We start from the raw sequence: 15,487 nt of genomic DNA on the forward strand, positions 1-15,487 counted from the left end.
GATTGGTTAATTTTGAAAAAAATTAAGTGTCATAGGGCGGGTGGCAGTAAACTTAAATTTATGTACTGTAGTAATCAACTACCAATTTCTCATGTGTAACGTGAGCGGTTATGTTGGTTGTGTAGGTTATATTTATTAAATTTGCCTTCCTTAAAAATACAATTCTGCCATCTCGAGGAAGTTATATTTATTGCCTTGATTCTTCAGAAGAAAAATTTTTGAGCAAAATGTCCAATACTCGGAAAAAATGGTAGTCGGTTGGGGTTAGTTCTGGCGAGCACGGAGGATGGACGATAGATATCTGCTGATTTGATGTTGAGGATCTGTTGCCATTGCGATTTTTACATGCGAATACACTTTTCATGACACGTCACAATTAGCCCCAAAAACCTTCACTTCTGTGCCGGCTCTACATGGTAAATCAAACTTCAACGCATGCTTCTGTATGTGGATCAGATAAATCATGGGGAACTTATTTTACAAGACAATATTTACCGATTTGATACAAATGGATCAATATTGTAAGTTTGCTAGTATACCGCTAATTCTTGATAGTTTGATGCAAATCAACTTCTATTATCATTAGCATCATTTGTAGCTGATTTTCCTCGGGGTTCTTTCTTAAAGTCTCGTCCTGCGAAAGCGAAACCAAAAACGCACTATGCGTTTCACGTATCCTCTCAAAACACAGAATGTTGTTCTGTGCTTTTTCTGCTGTTATAGTTCCACGCTTGATCTCATATTGATCTTTATTTTGTGCACTGTTTTCAGAGCGATTTCATTAAATAAAATTCGAAAAGGTTAGCAACGGTCCTGTAATTCCTCTGGTATCTATCAAATATATCGGTGTTGCAAGAGAGTATGGGCTCGGCCCGTACGCTACTGCTACAGCTACTGTACTCAATAACTTTTGTTTTGTATTAATTTACATTTACTTTTTTTTCTTACTTGTGTAAAGCAAATGCTCGATGGATGCAATACAGCTTCTCAAGGAGTAGGTCTTAAAACGAACATGGACAAGACGAAGTGTCATGTCAAATGTAAACCTAATCCCATAACAATTATTGGGAACTCGTCAAATCCAACTCGGATGGACAGCGTTCGGGAAGCTCCCTAAAATCTTCTCGTCCCAAATACCACAGTGTCTGAAGACGAAGGTTTTCAACCTGTGTGTGACGTTTGCGACATACATTTTTTTTCTTTTCTTCGTCCATTATTATGATAGGCAAAGGGTTCAAGCCCATGCAGCCGTATTCGTTATTTGACAATTAATTGTTAAATCCATCTTTGCAAGATTTTTACAATATTGCTCTTTCTAGAAACGTAGAATAGCAGGAGGAATAAATATTTTTTATGACTTTCGCTTTGTAACGCCAAAGAAGTATAACTACTTGTTTTATTAATATGTCATTTCCGTGACAACTACTTACCGTTTATTTTTCTTTCATAATACTAAACAAAATATAGGTAAATGTAGTAGTATTTATGTTATATTTAGTATAACATACATTAATAACTTGCAGAGCTAAATACTACCAGCATATGTACGAAACTCGATCCAGGTACGACAACCGATATTTCACAAAGGAGTTTTATGAGCTCGATTTGAAGCGGCTTCAAGAGGGACGAGATACTATCCTACCTCTGAGCAGGAGAGAGAGAACCAAATATATCCCAGTAAGTCTCCTTCTATCCTTAACTGGTCATTAATCATATCATTCAAAAAATTTAAATTGTTAAAACCAAAAGTAGTTTTGAAGAAAACACTACTTTGGGAAAGAAATTGTGGTGATTTTTGTAAACATCTATTTTTTTTATAAATACGCTGTTAATGGACTTTTATCGACTATTATATAGTATAGTGGATGAAATGCTAGTCTGCAACGCAAAGGTCATATTGATTTGAGCAACATGATCCCTATTGGCTATTCCATTTCCATTCTTTTATAAACTGATCCACTTCATAATCAATTCGACGGCCCATTAATTAATTAGTGTGCTGATTAGGTACTTTTTTTTATGTCGAAGGGACTAGACGAGCAGGCCGTTCAGCCGATGGTAGTTGATAGGCCCTGCCCACTCAGGATTCTTGAAGAACCCAAAAATTCTGAGTGGCAATACGATTGCGCTCGCCACCTTGGGACATAAGATGTTAAGTCTCATTTGCCCAGTAATTTCACAAGCTACAGCGCCCTTCAGACCGAAACACAATAATGCTTACAGATTACTGCTTCACGGCAGAAATAGGCGCCGTCATGGTACCCATAATCTAGCTGGCATCCTGTGCAAAGAAGCCTCCCACTGATAAATGCCCTTAGTCGCCTCTCATGACACGGGGAAGCACAGGGCAAAAGGGACTATGCTTACGGTTTATTTTCGCTGCAACACATAAGTAGGGGCATAATCAACTTTCACTTTACGTTCTAAAATAAAATGAATAGATAATTTATCAGAGCAATAAATTACAGATGTCGTCACTGAAACTTATACCAACGGAAAAAGTGTTTCTGACCAGATCTGTTGTATTCATGATGATAACAACCTTCAAGCTGCTCATCCACATGATCGCAGACTACAGCCTCTACTGGGTCCTCATCACCATACGGCAGAATGGGAAATACCAACCACTAAGCAAGTTATTTTTGTAGTTTATATACATCATAGGCAAATTTTTATGGCGTGACATGAATCGTTCTTTCACGTACAACCAAACAAATTGTTACGGTATATTTCCAAATGGAAAGCTTCAAAACTTGTTCTTTAACAGCTCTTTCTCTTCTTTCTAATTCTTGATGTTATGAAATATTATTGACAAATTCATAAAACAACATTTTTTTTATTGTCAGCTAGTAAGTTATATGGGATAACCATAGAAAGCATGAAAGCATGAACAACTAGGTCCGTACAATTTCGCGAGCACGGGAGATGCAGTAGATAAATAAAAATGCCACTGTATAAGCCCATATCTATGATACCTTCATAAAAGTATTACTATTTCTTCTAGCTGGTCCATTTGACACTATCAAAGTATTGGGAACAGGATTTCCTGCAGAACTTCTAAAGTCCATTGTCAATGCATTAACAGTACCTTTGTATGTCTCCTCTACATCGTCTACCAACTGCCTGCCGAATCCATTTACGCCAGATTTCAGACGGTATATCCAAATTGGTAAGTGTTTTTCTGTTTTTCCTTAACCTGATTATTACACGTTATAATTAAACATTTATCTATATATATAAAAGAGAATGTATGTTTGTATGTTCCCTAATAACTCTTAAACTATTCGACCCATCTCAATGAAATCTTTTGTAATAGATTCGTTGAAGCTGAAGGAAGGTTTACATAATATATAATTTATATGGCAACACAACGTTTGCCAGGTTAGCTAGTTAAATAATAAAATCACTACGTAAGTATGTTAGCAATTGATAGGGGAATCGCAATATCTCCCGAGTGATACTTAGTGCTTTCGAGATGTCAAAAGCTATGTTAGTAACAATGTTTTTATATTAATTATAACTGGGTAGTATAGTTTTTATTAAAAATACGTAGGTCACACTAAGAGTTTTGCGTAACTTAAAAAAACAACATGTTATAACCAAAATATTGTGTTTATTGTTTTTCAAAATACTCTGCTATACAATTTTTACATTTTTCCATGCGATCGAACCATTTTTTAAAACAGGAGGACCAAAGATCTGAAGGCATGTTTTCTACGTGCTGATTGAACGCTATCACTGCCTCATCCGAATTGGTTAAAGTGAAACCTCTTGATTTTGGGTAATAGGGTGCTAGGTCTATGTACAGGATGGGTGACGAGTTATACTTTTCGGAAGCTAAAATGGCCGTGTGTGAAGAAGCGTTGTCATGATGTAGGAGAACGCGGCTTTTTGGTCGCCATTCGCGAACTTTTTTTAACACCCTGGGTAAACAAATGGTAGAATACAAGTGGAATTGTGCAGATGGGACCCGTAGCTGCGAAAAAAAATGCGATCACTTTTTTACAAACGTTTCTCGCCTGCCTTATCGTTGTTGGCCTGTTCTCATTTTCAAACACCTATTCACAAGATTGCTGTTATTTTCGGGTTCAAAAAAATAAATCCACGTTTCGTCTCCTGTGACAATGACATTGTGTATGTCAATAAAAAGACCACGGGGGTCGTACTTCATTACCATCTGTGAGCACCAATCGACGCGAGCCCGCTTCTGCTCCGCTGTCAGTTCATGATGGATCCAACGACAACAAAGTTTCCAAACTTTCAATTCATCGTGTAAAATTTTCTGAATTTGGCTCATACCAATCCCCAATAGTCCTCGAATTATCTCATAGGTAATCCGCGGGTTTTCTTTAATTAGCCACCTAACATTAGCCACATTATTTTCGTTGACGGTAGTTGAAGGCCGCCCTTCACGAAATTCGTCAAGTGAAGAAACCCGACCTCTCTCAAATGCAATCAAGCAAGGTGCTTCTCTCCCAAAAGCATTTTGAAGACGAGCGACACAGTCTTGCGGAGAGAGAACCTTTAAAGTCATAAAAAATCATCGCTCTAAAATCTTTTCGACTTAATTTAATTTTTGTTGCGTACGTAGAACTCGATGTGTCATAAAAACAATTGACAAATGATTCTTTTATTACTAAGAAGGTCGCAACGTTTCAAAAAATATAACATTTGAATTTCAAATAGTCCGGATTAGCTAGAAGTGCAAAACTTTTAGTGTGTCCCATGTATTCTAAAGCCAAACTAAAAACAAATACATTTTCTAAACGATTTTCTAAAAACTTTTCTGCCATGTTTTTGTGCGAAATAACTGACGCCCTTGGCCCAGTTGTCAGATTAATTCGAAGTCACTTTCCGAGAAGGTGATATATAAATTATAGTGTCCCCACTGAATTGAACTCTTATTTTTCAGGAGTTCTCATTATTATGCTGTGGCTCTTTGCATTATTCGAGCCATACGGTCTGAGACTGCGCCACGTGATTATGGGCCACCACAATCCAGAGCGGGCGAAAGCACGCGCCAATTGGCTTTACAACCACATATTGAGGACCAGAGGTACGAAATTCAACAAGAGTGGGGGTGATTTTTGAGGCAGGGGGTGAGTTTAGTGGTCGAGGTTAGCATCAAAGCTCAAAATATTCCGGTCCAACGTGAAGACCATATTACTATATAGGCGCGAGATTAGTTTGTATTAGAAGATTACCAAATGAATGATGCATTAACTTCAAGTCATCGGTAATATATTCCTTTGCAATATTCTCGGTAGTTACCGACACGATGATATTTTGGACAATCATATTATTTTGGAACGCTGTCATGAAAATGTAAGATTAATTAATTAATTCAGATCGACAAGAGTAACTGATAAAACACCGCAGCTGGTTAGGCTACAAACCTGGCAGCGGACTACCACTATTCAAGGAAAAGCAATCGGGAAGATCTGGATTGAAATTTAGAGATGCTCTGGACAGATCGTGCTCCAGATTCAATGTGGAAACCTTCTGTTTCAGCTAAGGAATCCAGGAACAAAAGTAATAACGTAAATAGTATTTATCTTTCATTTTATGCGAAATGTTCATAAAATGAAACTACTCGGCCAATCTAAATTTTTAAGGAACGAAATGGCAACTATTACGCATCAAACTAAAAAAGAATCACGTAAATCGGATCTCAGCGTAATCCGTCTGAATGAAGTCAGTTAAAAACAATAATTGAATTATGAGTCGGTGTGGTCAAGCGTAGATTCCGAAGCCAGTCGCGTCGATTAGTTTAAGGGATAATCGTCGACTCATGATTACCAGAGAAAAGAAGTGCGGGCTTAACACGATGCACGTGTTGAAGCGCCTCGTGTACTTTCGTGATGCGCTATAACTCAGATCATTTGCTACCACATACATCAACTGCTTGTTCTATCTCATATAAAAATATAAAACTTCATCATCACCATCATATCAGCCCTTGTCCATTTCTGGACAAAGGCCCCTCCCCCAAAGATCTCCGCGACGATCAGTCCTGCGCTACTCTCATCCAACGTCTCCCCACCGGTCCCTCCCATCCGGCGATCTTGACCATATCATCGGTTCATCTTGTGGGGGGCCTACCAGCACTGCGTCTTCCGGTACGTGGTCATTATTCGAGGACTTTACTGTCTTTACTAAGATGTTAGAGGGTAGCGGTTAGCGGTTACGGCAGTCTGTGCCACTGCCCTTCAGCAAATGCGCTCATGGATATGCTCTCTCACCAACAACCTACACAACACCCGATGGATGAATGTCTCAAGCTGTAGAAGTCGAAAGAAGCGATACCTGCACTGTCGCCCAAACTGACACGTAGACTTATCAGCCTCAACAGACATGACATCCGTATAATGGTGAGCACCCTAACGGGTCACACATCACTAAACAAGCAAACACCACAATCGGCGTAACAGACAGTCCTAAGTGCAAAGGCTGTCTAGCAGAGGACGAAACGGTCACTCGAGTAATTCTAGAATGTGCGGGGGTGGCCAACCAACAGGCAAAAACCTTAACTAATACGAGGTCGCTCCAGGAAGTCTGCAAACATCTCAGGAATGTTATGTGTGTAATGTCTGGAAGGAGCTGAGCTGGTTGATGTAACTAGCCAATACTGCATGCAAAATGGACCCATAGTAGTGGTTTAATATATTTTTTATGGAATAAGAGGACAAGCGAGCGTACGGGTCACCTGGTGTTAAGTGATCACCGCCGCCCACAATCTCTTGCAACACCAGAGGAATCACAGGAGCGTTGCCGGCCTTTAAGGAAGGTGTACGCGCTTTTTTTGAAGGTACCCATGTCGTATCGTCCCGGAAACACCGCACAAGGAAGCTCATTCACAGCTTTGTAGTACGTGGAAGAAAGCTCCTTGAAAACCGCACTGTGGAGAACCGCCACACATCCAGATGGTGAGGCGGCAGGAATCAGGTTAAACAGCTCTAGAATCGGAACACTCCCCGTAATAAATGCGGTAGAAGACACACAATGAAGCGACGTCTCTACGCAACGCTAAGTGATCCAGCCGTTCACAGAGCACTGGGACCCCGACAATTCGAGCTGCTCTGCGTTGCACGCGGTCAAATGGATCGAGTTGGTACTGGGGTGCGCCAGACCAGAGATGACAGCAATACTCCATGTGTGGCCGGACCTGCGCTTTGTAGAGCGCTAGTATGTGGGCCGTCTTGAAGTATTGCCGTGCTCTATTAATGACGCCCAGTTTCTTTGAAGCCAATTTGGCTTTGCCTTCCAGATGACCACGAAATTGGCAATCGCTCGAGATTTCGAGACCCAATATTCCGATACTAGGCGAGGCTTTGAGGGAAGTGTTGTCGAATCGTTCGTATCACTGACGACAAATGGGGTTTTTTTAGTGGTAAACGCGCAAACTTGAGTCTTCTGGGGGTTAAATTTAACAAGGTTCAATTTTCCCCATTCCGCGACCTTCTCAAGAGAGGACTCGATAGAAGACACAAGTTTCTCCCGGCACTGGTCGACGATTTCCCGAGAGAGACCTGCATGGCCCGTGTATACGGCATCACCAGTGCTGTCATCCGCATAGCAATGAATTTTGGAGGTGTCCAACATATCATTGATATGCAGAAGAAACAGCGTGGGAGACAGCACACAGCCTTGGGGCACTCCAGCATTCACGGGCTTCGGGTTCGAGCAATATCCGTCGACAACGACATGTATGCTGCGCCCAGTGAGAAAGCTGGAGGTCCACTTGCTCAAGCTCTCGGGAAACCCAAATGATGGAAGTTTGGAGAGAAGCGCCTTGTGCCATACACGATCAAAGGCTTTCGCTATATCCAGGCTAACTGCCAGGCCTTCCCCCTTGCTTTCAATAGCCGCAGCCCATCTATGTGTTAGGTATACCAGAAGATCACCTGCCGACCGGCCATGGCCTCCGGTCCTCGACACTAACCTATGCGAAACATAGCGGCACTAGGCCGCTACTTCACGCCGGTATTCTGTGCGAGTGTGGTAATTAGCCCGGACGAGTCTGGCCCGATTGTGCTGACGTCAAAAGACGGCAGCGTGACTCTCCCACTTCTAAAAAAGCCCTTAGTCGCCTCTTACGACACCCATGGGCCTGGGACTACCCTATTCTTTTTACGGCCCGGGAAAAGTACAGGGCAGTAATAGCAGAAAAAGGAGCCCCTATACCATACCAAACCCACTGATATCTGTAATACTCCGTCCCCGCCAGGTCTGAGTAATTCTGTTTGGAATGGGTCTAAAGTTTTTGACTTTTAATAATGATGTCACACCCTATTTTGAATAAAAATATTTCAATTTGAATTTCAATAAATCCTCGCTGATGTAATTTTACAAAACAATCAAATTATAATAACAGTCTCTTTATGTAAATTATTGTGAAGTAAATGTAGTAATAAAAACGTTTTATTGTTTCTTGTCTCTTGAAGATTTACATTGATACTCATTAAAACGTAAAGTTATAACCTTCTTTGGGTTTATAGCACTTTTAGAGTTAGTTTATTTTTTAGATTTTATAAACTTGGTCTTTATTTACCATAAGCTTAAAATCGAATACAATGGATACTGTACATAATCACTTAAGAACAATTATTTTACTTAGTTCAATTACGTCTTTCTAAAATATTTAGATTTAAAACAATATAAATTTAATAAACGAGACAGTGAAACAGATAGGTAGTAAAATACAAAAATATCTCGCTGACTTTATGTCATACAAGTTTTAAATCACTCTTAGAGTCCTTTCCAATGCAGCATGCACACTATATTAGTTAAAAAAATCAATCTTTTCATCATCATAATCATTTTTAGCTAATCTAAGCTATCCTAGACGCACGGTCTTTATTTAAAGGACTTATATTTATTATAATATGGTAGAGGTAGAGGAACTTGAATTAGAGGAAGAATGATTACAAGATTAGTATGGCCCTAAATCAGCTTAAAAACAACAAGGCGCGGAGCTTCTGCTGAGAGCTGGTGGTACTCCTGTACTTAAGACCCTCCAGAAAGTATTCAATTCCGTCATCCTCGAGGTCAAAACACCGCATGCATGGCACAGAAGTATAGTGGTGCTGTTCTTCAATGACCTCCAGCCTCCCGAACAAGCCGCATTCCGAAAAGGCTGTAGCACCATAGATCACATACATACGCTGCGGCAGGTTATACAGAAGACAGAAAAGTATTACCAGCCACTGTGCTTGGTGAACGTGGACTATGAGAAAGCCTTTGATTCGATCGAGACCTGGGCGGTGCTTCAGTCTCTCCAGAGGTGCCACATTGATTACCGATATATCGAAGCGTTGAAGTGTTTGTATAGAAACGCCACCATGTCAGTCCGTCTCCAGGATCAGATCTCGAAACCTATTCGACTGCAGCGGGGAGTCAGACAAGGCGATGTCATATCGCCCAAGTTGTTCACCGCTGCGTTGGAAGATGTCTTTAAGCTTCTGGACTGGAACGGACTGGGCATCAACATCAACAGCTAATACATCACTCACCTTCGATTCGTAGACGATATCGTAATCATGGTAGAGACCATGGAAGACTTAAGGCATCTGCTCGATGGCCTCAATACAGCTTCCAAAGGAGTAGGTCTCAAAATGAACATGGACAAGACGAAGATCATATTGTCAAAATTCCATGTCCACGAAATTGTCGACGTGTACGTCTTCCTCGGACAAACAATCGAGTTAGGCAGGTCCAATTTCGCGAAAGAGGTCACTTGTCGAATCCAACTCGGATGCGTTCAGGAAGCTCCGAAAAATCCTCTCGTCCCAAATACCACAGTGTCTGAAGACGAAGGTTTTCAACCAGTGTGTGTTGCCAGTGATGACTTACGGTACGCAGACGTGGTCGCTAACTATGGGCCTTATGAGAAAGGTCAGAGGGCAATGGAGAAGGCTATGCTCGGAGTTTCCCAGTGAGATCGAATAAAGTGGAGATCCGTAGGAGAACCAAAGTTACCGATATAGCCCAAATTATTGCGAAACTGAAGTGGCAGTGGGCAGGGCACATAGTTCGACGGACACGTGGCCCTTGGGTCAGTAAAGTCCTCGAATGGCGCCCACGTACCGGAAGACTTAGGGGGAGGCCTTAATCCAGCAGTGGACGTATTCCGGTTGATCATGATGATGATCTTATATTGGATGAATTTACTTATAAAGCTTGAATTCATTGTTTGTGTAAGAATGCTTCATGAGCTTGATGGTCGTGATTATTGTCATAATTAGTAAGAAGCGAAACAAACCTTGTCCCGAAGGTAGGATGCAAAAAGGAACGCATCCTATCCAAATCTGCTGAATTGTAGTGCCAAACGCGGTGGTCTGCGACGCGGGTCTCGGATAGGCACTACACTACTGACCAGGCAATGGTCGGACGTTCCGAGAGGGGCATCGAAAGAGACGTGGTAACATGTTATAAATTGTTGTTTTTGCAATTATACTAATTGATGGTGTTTGTCGACACTGTAGTCCGCTCTGCTTGTCGCATCCAAATTAACTTGAATTTGGAAAATAAATTAATGAAAATTAATTTCCAGCTAGCTTCATGAAGTTGGCAAGACGGAAGTTGCACCGGGAATTCAAATATCGCACCGAAGAGCATCTTACATTCACACATTGGCTGGATTCTCATTTACCGTTAGTTTTTTTTATGACAATAAGGGACGAGACAAGCAGGACGTTCAACTGATGGTAATTGATACGCCCTGCCCATTACAATGCAGTGCCACTCAGGATTCTTGAAAAACTCAAAAATTCTAAGCGGCACCACAATTGCGCTCGTCACCTTGAGACATAAGATGTTAAGTCTCATTTGCCCAGTAATTTTACTAGCTACGGCGCCCTTCAGACCGAAACACAGTAATGCTTACACATTACTGCTTCACGGCAGAAATAGGCGCCGTTGTGGTACCCATAATCTAGCTGGCATCCGGTGCAAAGGAGCCTCCCACTGCACTTGCTCTTAAGTTTATTCCTCATAATCCATAGAAAAGGGTACATTGTCGCCTTATATTCCTTGCAACACTAAAGGAGTAAAACGGTTAAATAAATTTAAAATGATTAATCATAATATTATATCTTGGGATAGGTGGCGATGCCTTCGCTACGTTCTGGGAACCTTGCCAAAGGAGCCACACTGCCTGCTTTGCGATATTACAGAAACAGAATTAGACGCAGGCACGGAATTGAACAAGTGGGTACTTAAATATATTATTAGGACATATTATAGAGTAAGTGAGTCTGGTTACGTCGCATTTGTCTATTCCTAGGAAAACTATAGTGCGGATAGTAGCTGTAGAAATAGAGAGAAACCTATAGACAAAAGTGGCATTGGTTTCTGATTGGCTAATCTAATGCCAATTGACTCTCGTGCTGGTTAATAACCAATTATCACCGAGCATCGGCACAGTTCGCACAGATATTCTTTCATAAGTGGTCAACGGAATAATCGCATCGCTTAAAGTACTCGGTGTAACGGTTGTCGAATGAATTCATTCGCCAAACGCCGAGCGAACACAGTTACGCACTAGAAGTTACTAGAGGATTAGCGGGGGCCCCCAGCTGCGGACCACTCGGTCCGAGGACCTCAGGTATGTCTGTCTATTGTTTTGCCATAACTAATTTTCATTTTTAATATCATATGTTTTCCTACGCACGTGCACGCACTTATACAGACCTACATTGGTAAAAAGGGTTATAGTTGTCGTTATTGAAAGGCGCGAAAGTGAAATGCCAGACATTGTAACGTAATGCGGGTGGATTTTCGCATTTTGAATCAATATCCGGTGTTGAAATTCATCTGCTTGTTGAAACATCTCTACGTGACGTCAAAGAATAAGCCGTTCAGAGATTACAAATGCTATATTGCGTCGCTTCTTCTCTCTCTGAGCGCCGTTTGTTTCCGAAGCGGTAGTAGTATTTAGTATATCAGAAATGACATCAAAAATAATACACAAATAAAATTTGAAAAAAAAATTTTATGAACGATGCGATCGAACCCACGACCTCTCGCGTTCCGTGCGAGTGCTGTTTCAACTCAGTTAACCGTTCGAGTGACGTATCGTCATAAAATCTTGTAAGCTTTGTTCAACTCTCAGGTTGCGGCTTCATCTACAGGATCTACTTTACAGTTGATAACCTGCTCAAAAATAATTCTAAAGGAATCAATTTTGATAAAATAAATGCTTTTTATGCCTTTTTATACCTTAAAACCATGCTCACTGATGGTGCCTAAACTTGTATTCAATGTCGATTACTAATATTGCATGTCAAGGTATAAACCTCTTAGCATATTATGTGGAACAAGCCGTTTCACTAGTGCTGGGGCCTGGGACCTTAACACTTTCGCTGATGTTCTTGAAACAGTTCCGTTCAATGAGTATCACTATGTTCGCATATCAATGATATTGCTAAATGGACCTCTTTAAACTAAAAACCTCACTATAATATATGAACATTCCAGATGTGGAACGCCATCCTGTCCCGGAATATATTGCAGAAGTTGCTTCACTGATATAGGAGACCTGTGTACGATATGCATGTCTCCTGAAGAATACGGGGACTACAGTGACATTAGCCTAGAGACGTATGTATCTGCAGTAATAAGTATTCTAATATCTATTAATAAACTGTAGTTGAGCTTCGGGCGTCCAAATCAGACTTTTTTTAATAACATATTGATTTTAGAGGATCTACAGATGATAGCAGCGATGAGAGTGAACTAATAGGTGATTCCAGTAAAGATTTTCTGCACCTTACAATAAAAGATAGTGCCAGAAATAGAACACGAAATACACAACAATTTGATGCTAAAATTCCCAAACAATCTAAGGGAAATGTGAATGAAGAGACACATTCATTAACAGCTTATGTAAATGATAATGGATGTAAAAGATTTAATGCTATTGATAAGTGTCATGTTGGAAATAAAGATTCTTTATATGTGGTCGTAAACACTCTCCTAGAGTGTAAAGGTGAACCTTTCCATCAAAAATCGAAGAAATCTAAACAAAGTTGCAGCATTAACCTAAGTGGTAAGTTCAGCTTCAATGATCTGTGTTTGTGCAAATTAAAGAACTTTCACAAAAAAAGATATAATCCCCATAAAAATAGAAGGCGGAACCTTGAATTTAGTACACAGCGGCCGTTTTGTCAATTATTTACACATTTTTACAACCCTAATCCTCAATTAGTGTGTTTTCATGGAAATTTGCGTAAACCTAAAGGAAACCCCAATTATTTTAGTAAAAATTCTAAGTTTATAAGAAAACTGAAATTTCTAAATTACCGACGAACAAAATTCAGAAGGAGTTTGAATAAGATTCTAAGCAAGACGCTACGAAGTAAATATAAAAATACGACAAATAAATTTGGATGTAAACATACAAGTGGAGAATGTGAGAAAAAAAATAAGAAAATTAATAAAAATAAAGAGGTCACAGAAAAAGAAAATAATGTGCACTGTAAAGATAATTCTTATTCCAGAAAAAATACAAACACGAACAAAAAGAAGCTATCCAAAAAACAATTTAAAATACATAAAGAAGATACCCTTACTAATAACGACAGAAACTCTACTCGTACTAGTACATTTGCATGTTTCAAAAATCTAACAAGCCTATTTAAGAATATAACTCTATTTACATATACTAGAAATTCGTATAAAAAACGTGATAAAAATTTCAAAAAAAGAAAAAAGAAAGTTGGTATTGCATCTAAATTATATAAAAACTTAACAGAAAGTGAAAGTGACAGAAATTATAGAATATCAGCATATTTATCTGATTGCCTATGGGCTAAGGCCAATAAGAAGGACCTTATTAATGGCATAATGATTAAAGATAGATTACAGGATTTTAATAGAACACCAGAAAGCAAAGTTATCATCAATAAATCAAAGGTAAGATTGGTATAGGCAATGTATTTTTGTTTTTTAAATATTATTCTAAAGAAATGCTATTAAATATATTAATTGATATATTTTTTTAGAATTCATTCGCAGATAGTTCTGACAATGCTAACCTAGATGTAAAAATAAGGAAGAAAAGAAGCATAAAAGCAAACTGTATGTCTTAATTTTTCTTTTGATTTCCATAAACAGTACATCTATCATCAAAGTGGTAATTTTTATATGTTTCAGTCGTAACAGGAATATTGGTGAAAAATTCAGGCCTTTTTAGAAAGAAGGAAAACCCTGATTCTCTATTAGAAAATAAATCTGTCTTTAAAAGGAAAGAAGTAGCTAGCGATATTCCAAAGGCATTGTCTCTCTGTTTTTCAGTTGAGTCAAAAGATGAAATTAAGGATAATCCTGATAATCTTTTAATAGAAACTCATTTAAATAAATCGAAAAATCAATTTGATAATAAGGCCGAAGATATAAATAATAGAAGTAAGTATTTTAATCATTGCAAACTTTTGACCAATAATTTGAGGAAAGTTAAAAAAATTTTAATTAGCATTCAATAATCGTATATCAAATAAATTACACAGGAACTTTAAAAATAATATAGAGTTACAGGTTAACAGCCGTTCCCAATATTCAATATTACTTACTTGAGATAAAAATCGTAACTATCGTTGAATTTTTTGTATCAATAAACTTATCGATGGTAACTCGCCTTATCCGTACACGATGTCTGTCAATGGGACGAAGTATAGCTTACCAGCGATAGATGTTTGTATGGAAATTTCAATTCACTCGTCCCAATATAAGGCGATAAGAATGACTTATCGGGTATATTGGAACAGCTTCAGATTATTGGCTGCTAATTACTGACAGTAGAAGGTAGTAATTTATCTCTATCTGTAGATAGTATATTTTGAACCGCCGTAAGTTGAGCGATTAAGGTCGTATAGTTCTGATTACAACTTTTCTGATTAAACTATGAAACACTTTGAATTATGGTGTTGTATACGTGTACGAATATAGATTTTCATCATTTTTATAATTCTTCATAATTTTTTAAGGTTTCACTTCTACCAAATTGCACACATGTTTTTTTTCTGTTGCAGTGCATAAAACAGATCTTGATGTATCCCGAAGAGTAGATTTTTATCGCGCACTTGGGAATGAATTTGACAGCACGGATAAGAGGTGTGATCATGCATTATCATTAAATCTTAAATACATGTTGGTCAAAAAGTTACAGCTCAAATAGTTAAAGCTCAAATACATTCTACAATTAACTATCACTTCGGCTATACTATAATAAGAAGCGGCAAGATACTCAATGCCACACTTTAAAATAAATATTTTTAGAATTTAGAAAAATGTCATGTTGGTATCATCATTGTTTGTTGCTATATCAGACCTTTTAGTTTTTATTAAAATGCAGATGAGAGGATTAATACTTGTAGAAATAAATTAACATAAATTACCGTAGCATGAAGCACTGAGCACTATTGACATAATTATTATGACATTGATAGTTCCACATGAAGAAATTCATCTTTGCGAATGGTTGTTTGTA

At 38.9% G+C, this 15,487-nt stretch overlaps 1 protein-coding gene across 4 annotated transcripts in view; it reads left to right on the top strand.

The window, feature by feature from the left end:
* LOC126977205 (DC-STAMP domain-containing protein 2-like) overlaps nucleotides 1-15,487 on the top strand; it is a 53,710-nt gene that overhangs the window by 15,810 nt on the left and 22,413 nt on the right. For 3 of the 4 annotated variants that reach the window (XM_050825916.1, XM_050825917.1, XM_050825918.1), the window contains exons 6-16: nucleotides 1,524-1,677; nucleotides 2,469-2,631; nucleotides 3,005-3,169; nucleotides 4,913-5,056; nucleotides 10,553-10,652; nucleotides 11,104-11,208; nucleotides 12,478-12,600; nucleotides 12,702-13,914; nucleotides 14,004-14,079; nucleotides 14,155-14,406; nucleotides 15,030-15,111. In XM_050825916.1, coding sequence (XP_050681873.1) covers nucleotides 1,524-1,677; nucleotides 2,469-2,631; nucleotides 3,005-3,169; nucleotides 4,913-5,056; nucleotides 10,553-10,652; nucleotides 11,104-11,208; nucleotides 12,478-12,600; nucleotides 12,702-13,914; nucleotides 14,004-14,079; nucleotides 14,155-14,406; nucleotides 15,030-15,111 — 2,577 coding nt within the window. Of the gene's footprint in view, nucleotides 1-1,523; nucleotides 1,678-2,468; nucleotides 2,632-3,004; nucleotides 3,170-4,912; nucleotides 5,057-10,552; nucleotides 10,653-11,103; nucleotides 11,209-12,477; nucleotides 12,601-12,701; nucleotides 13,915-14,003; nucleotides 14,080-14,154; nucleotides 14,407-15,029; nucleotides 15,112-15,487 lie in introns of those variants that run through there. The other variant, XM_050825919.1, reaches the window with a different exon arrangement.

The sequence above is a fragment of the Leptidea sinapis genome, chromosome 44 (genome assembly GCF_905404315.1).
Source record: "Leptidea sinapis chromosome 44, ilLepSina1.1, whole genome shotgun sequence".
Taxonomy (NCBI): Eukaryota; Metazoa; Arthropoda; class Insecta; order Lepidoptera; family Pieridae; genus Leptidea; species Leptidea sinapis.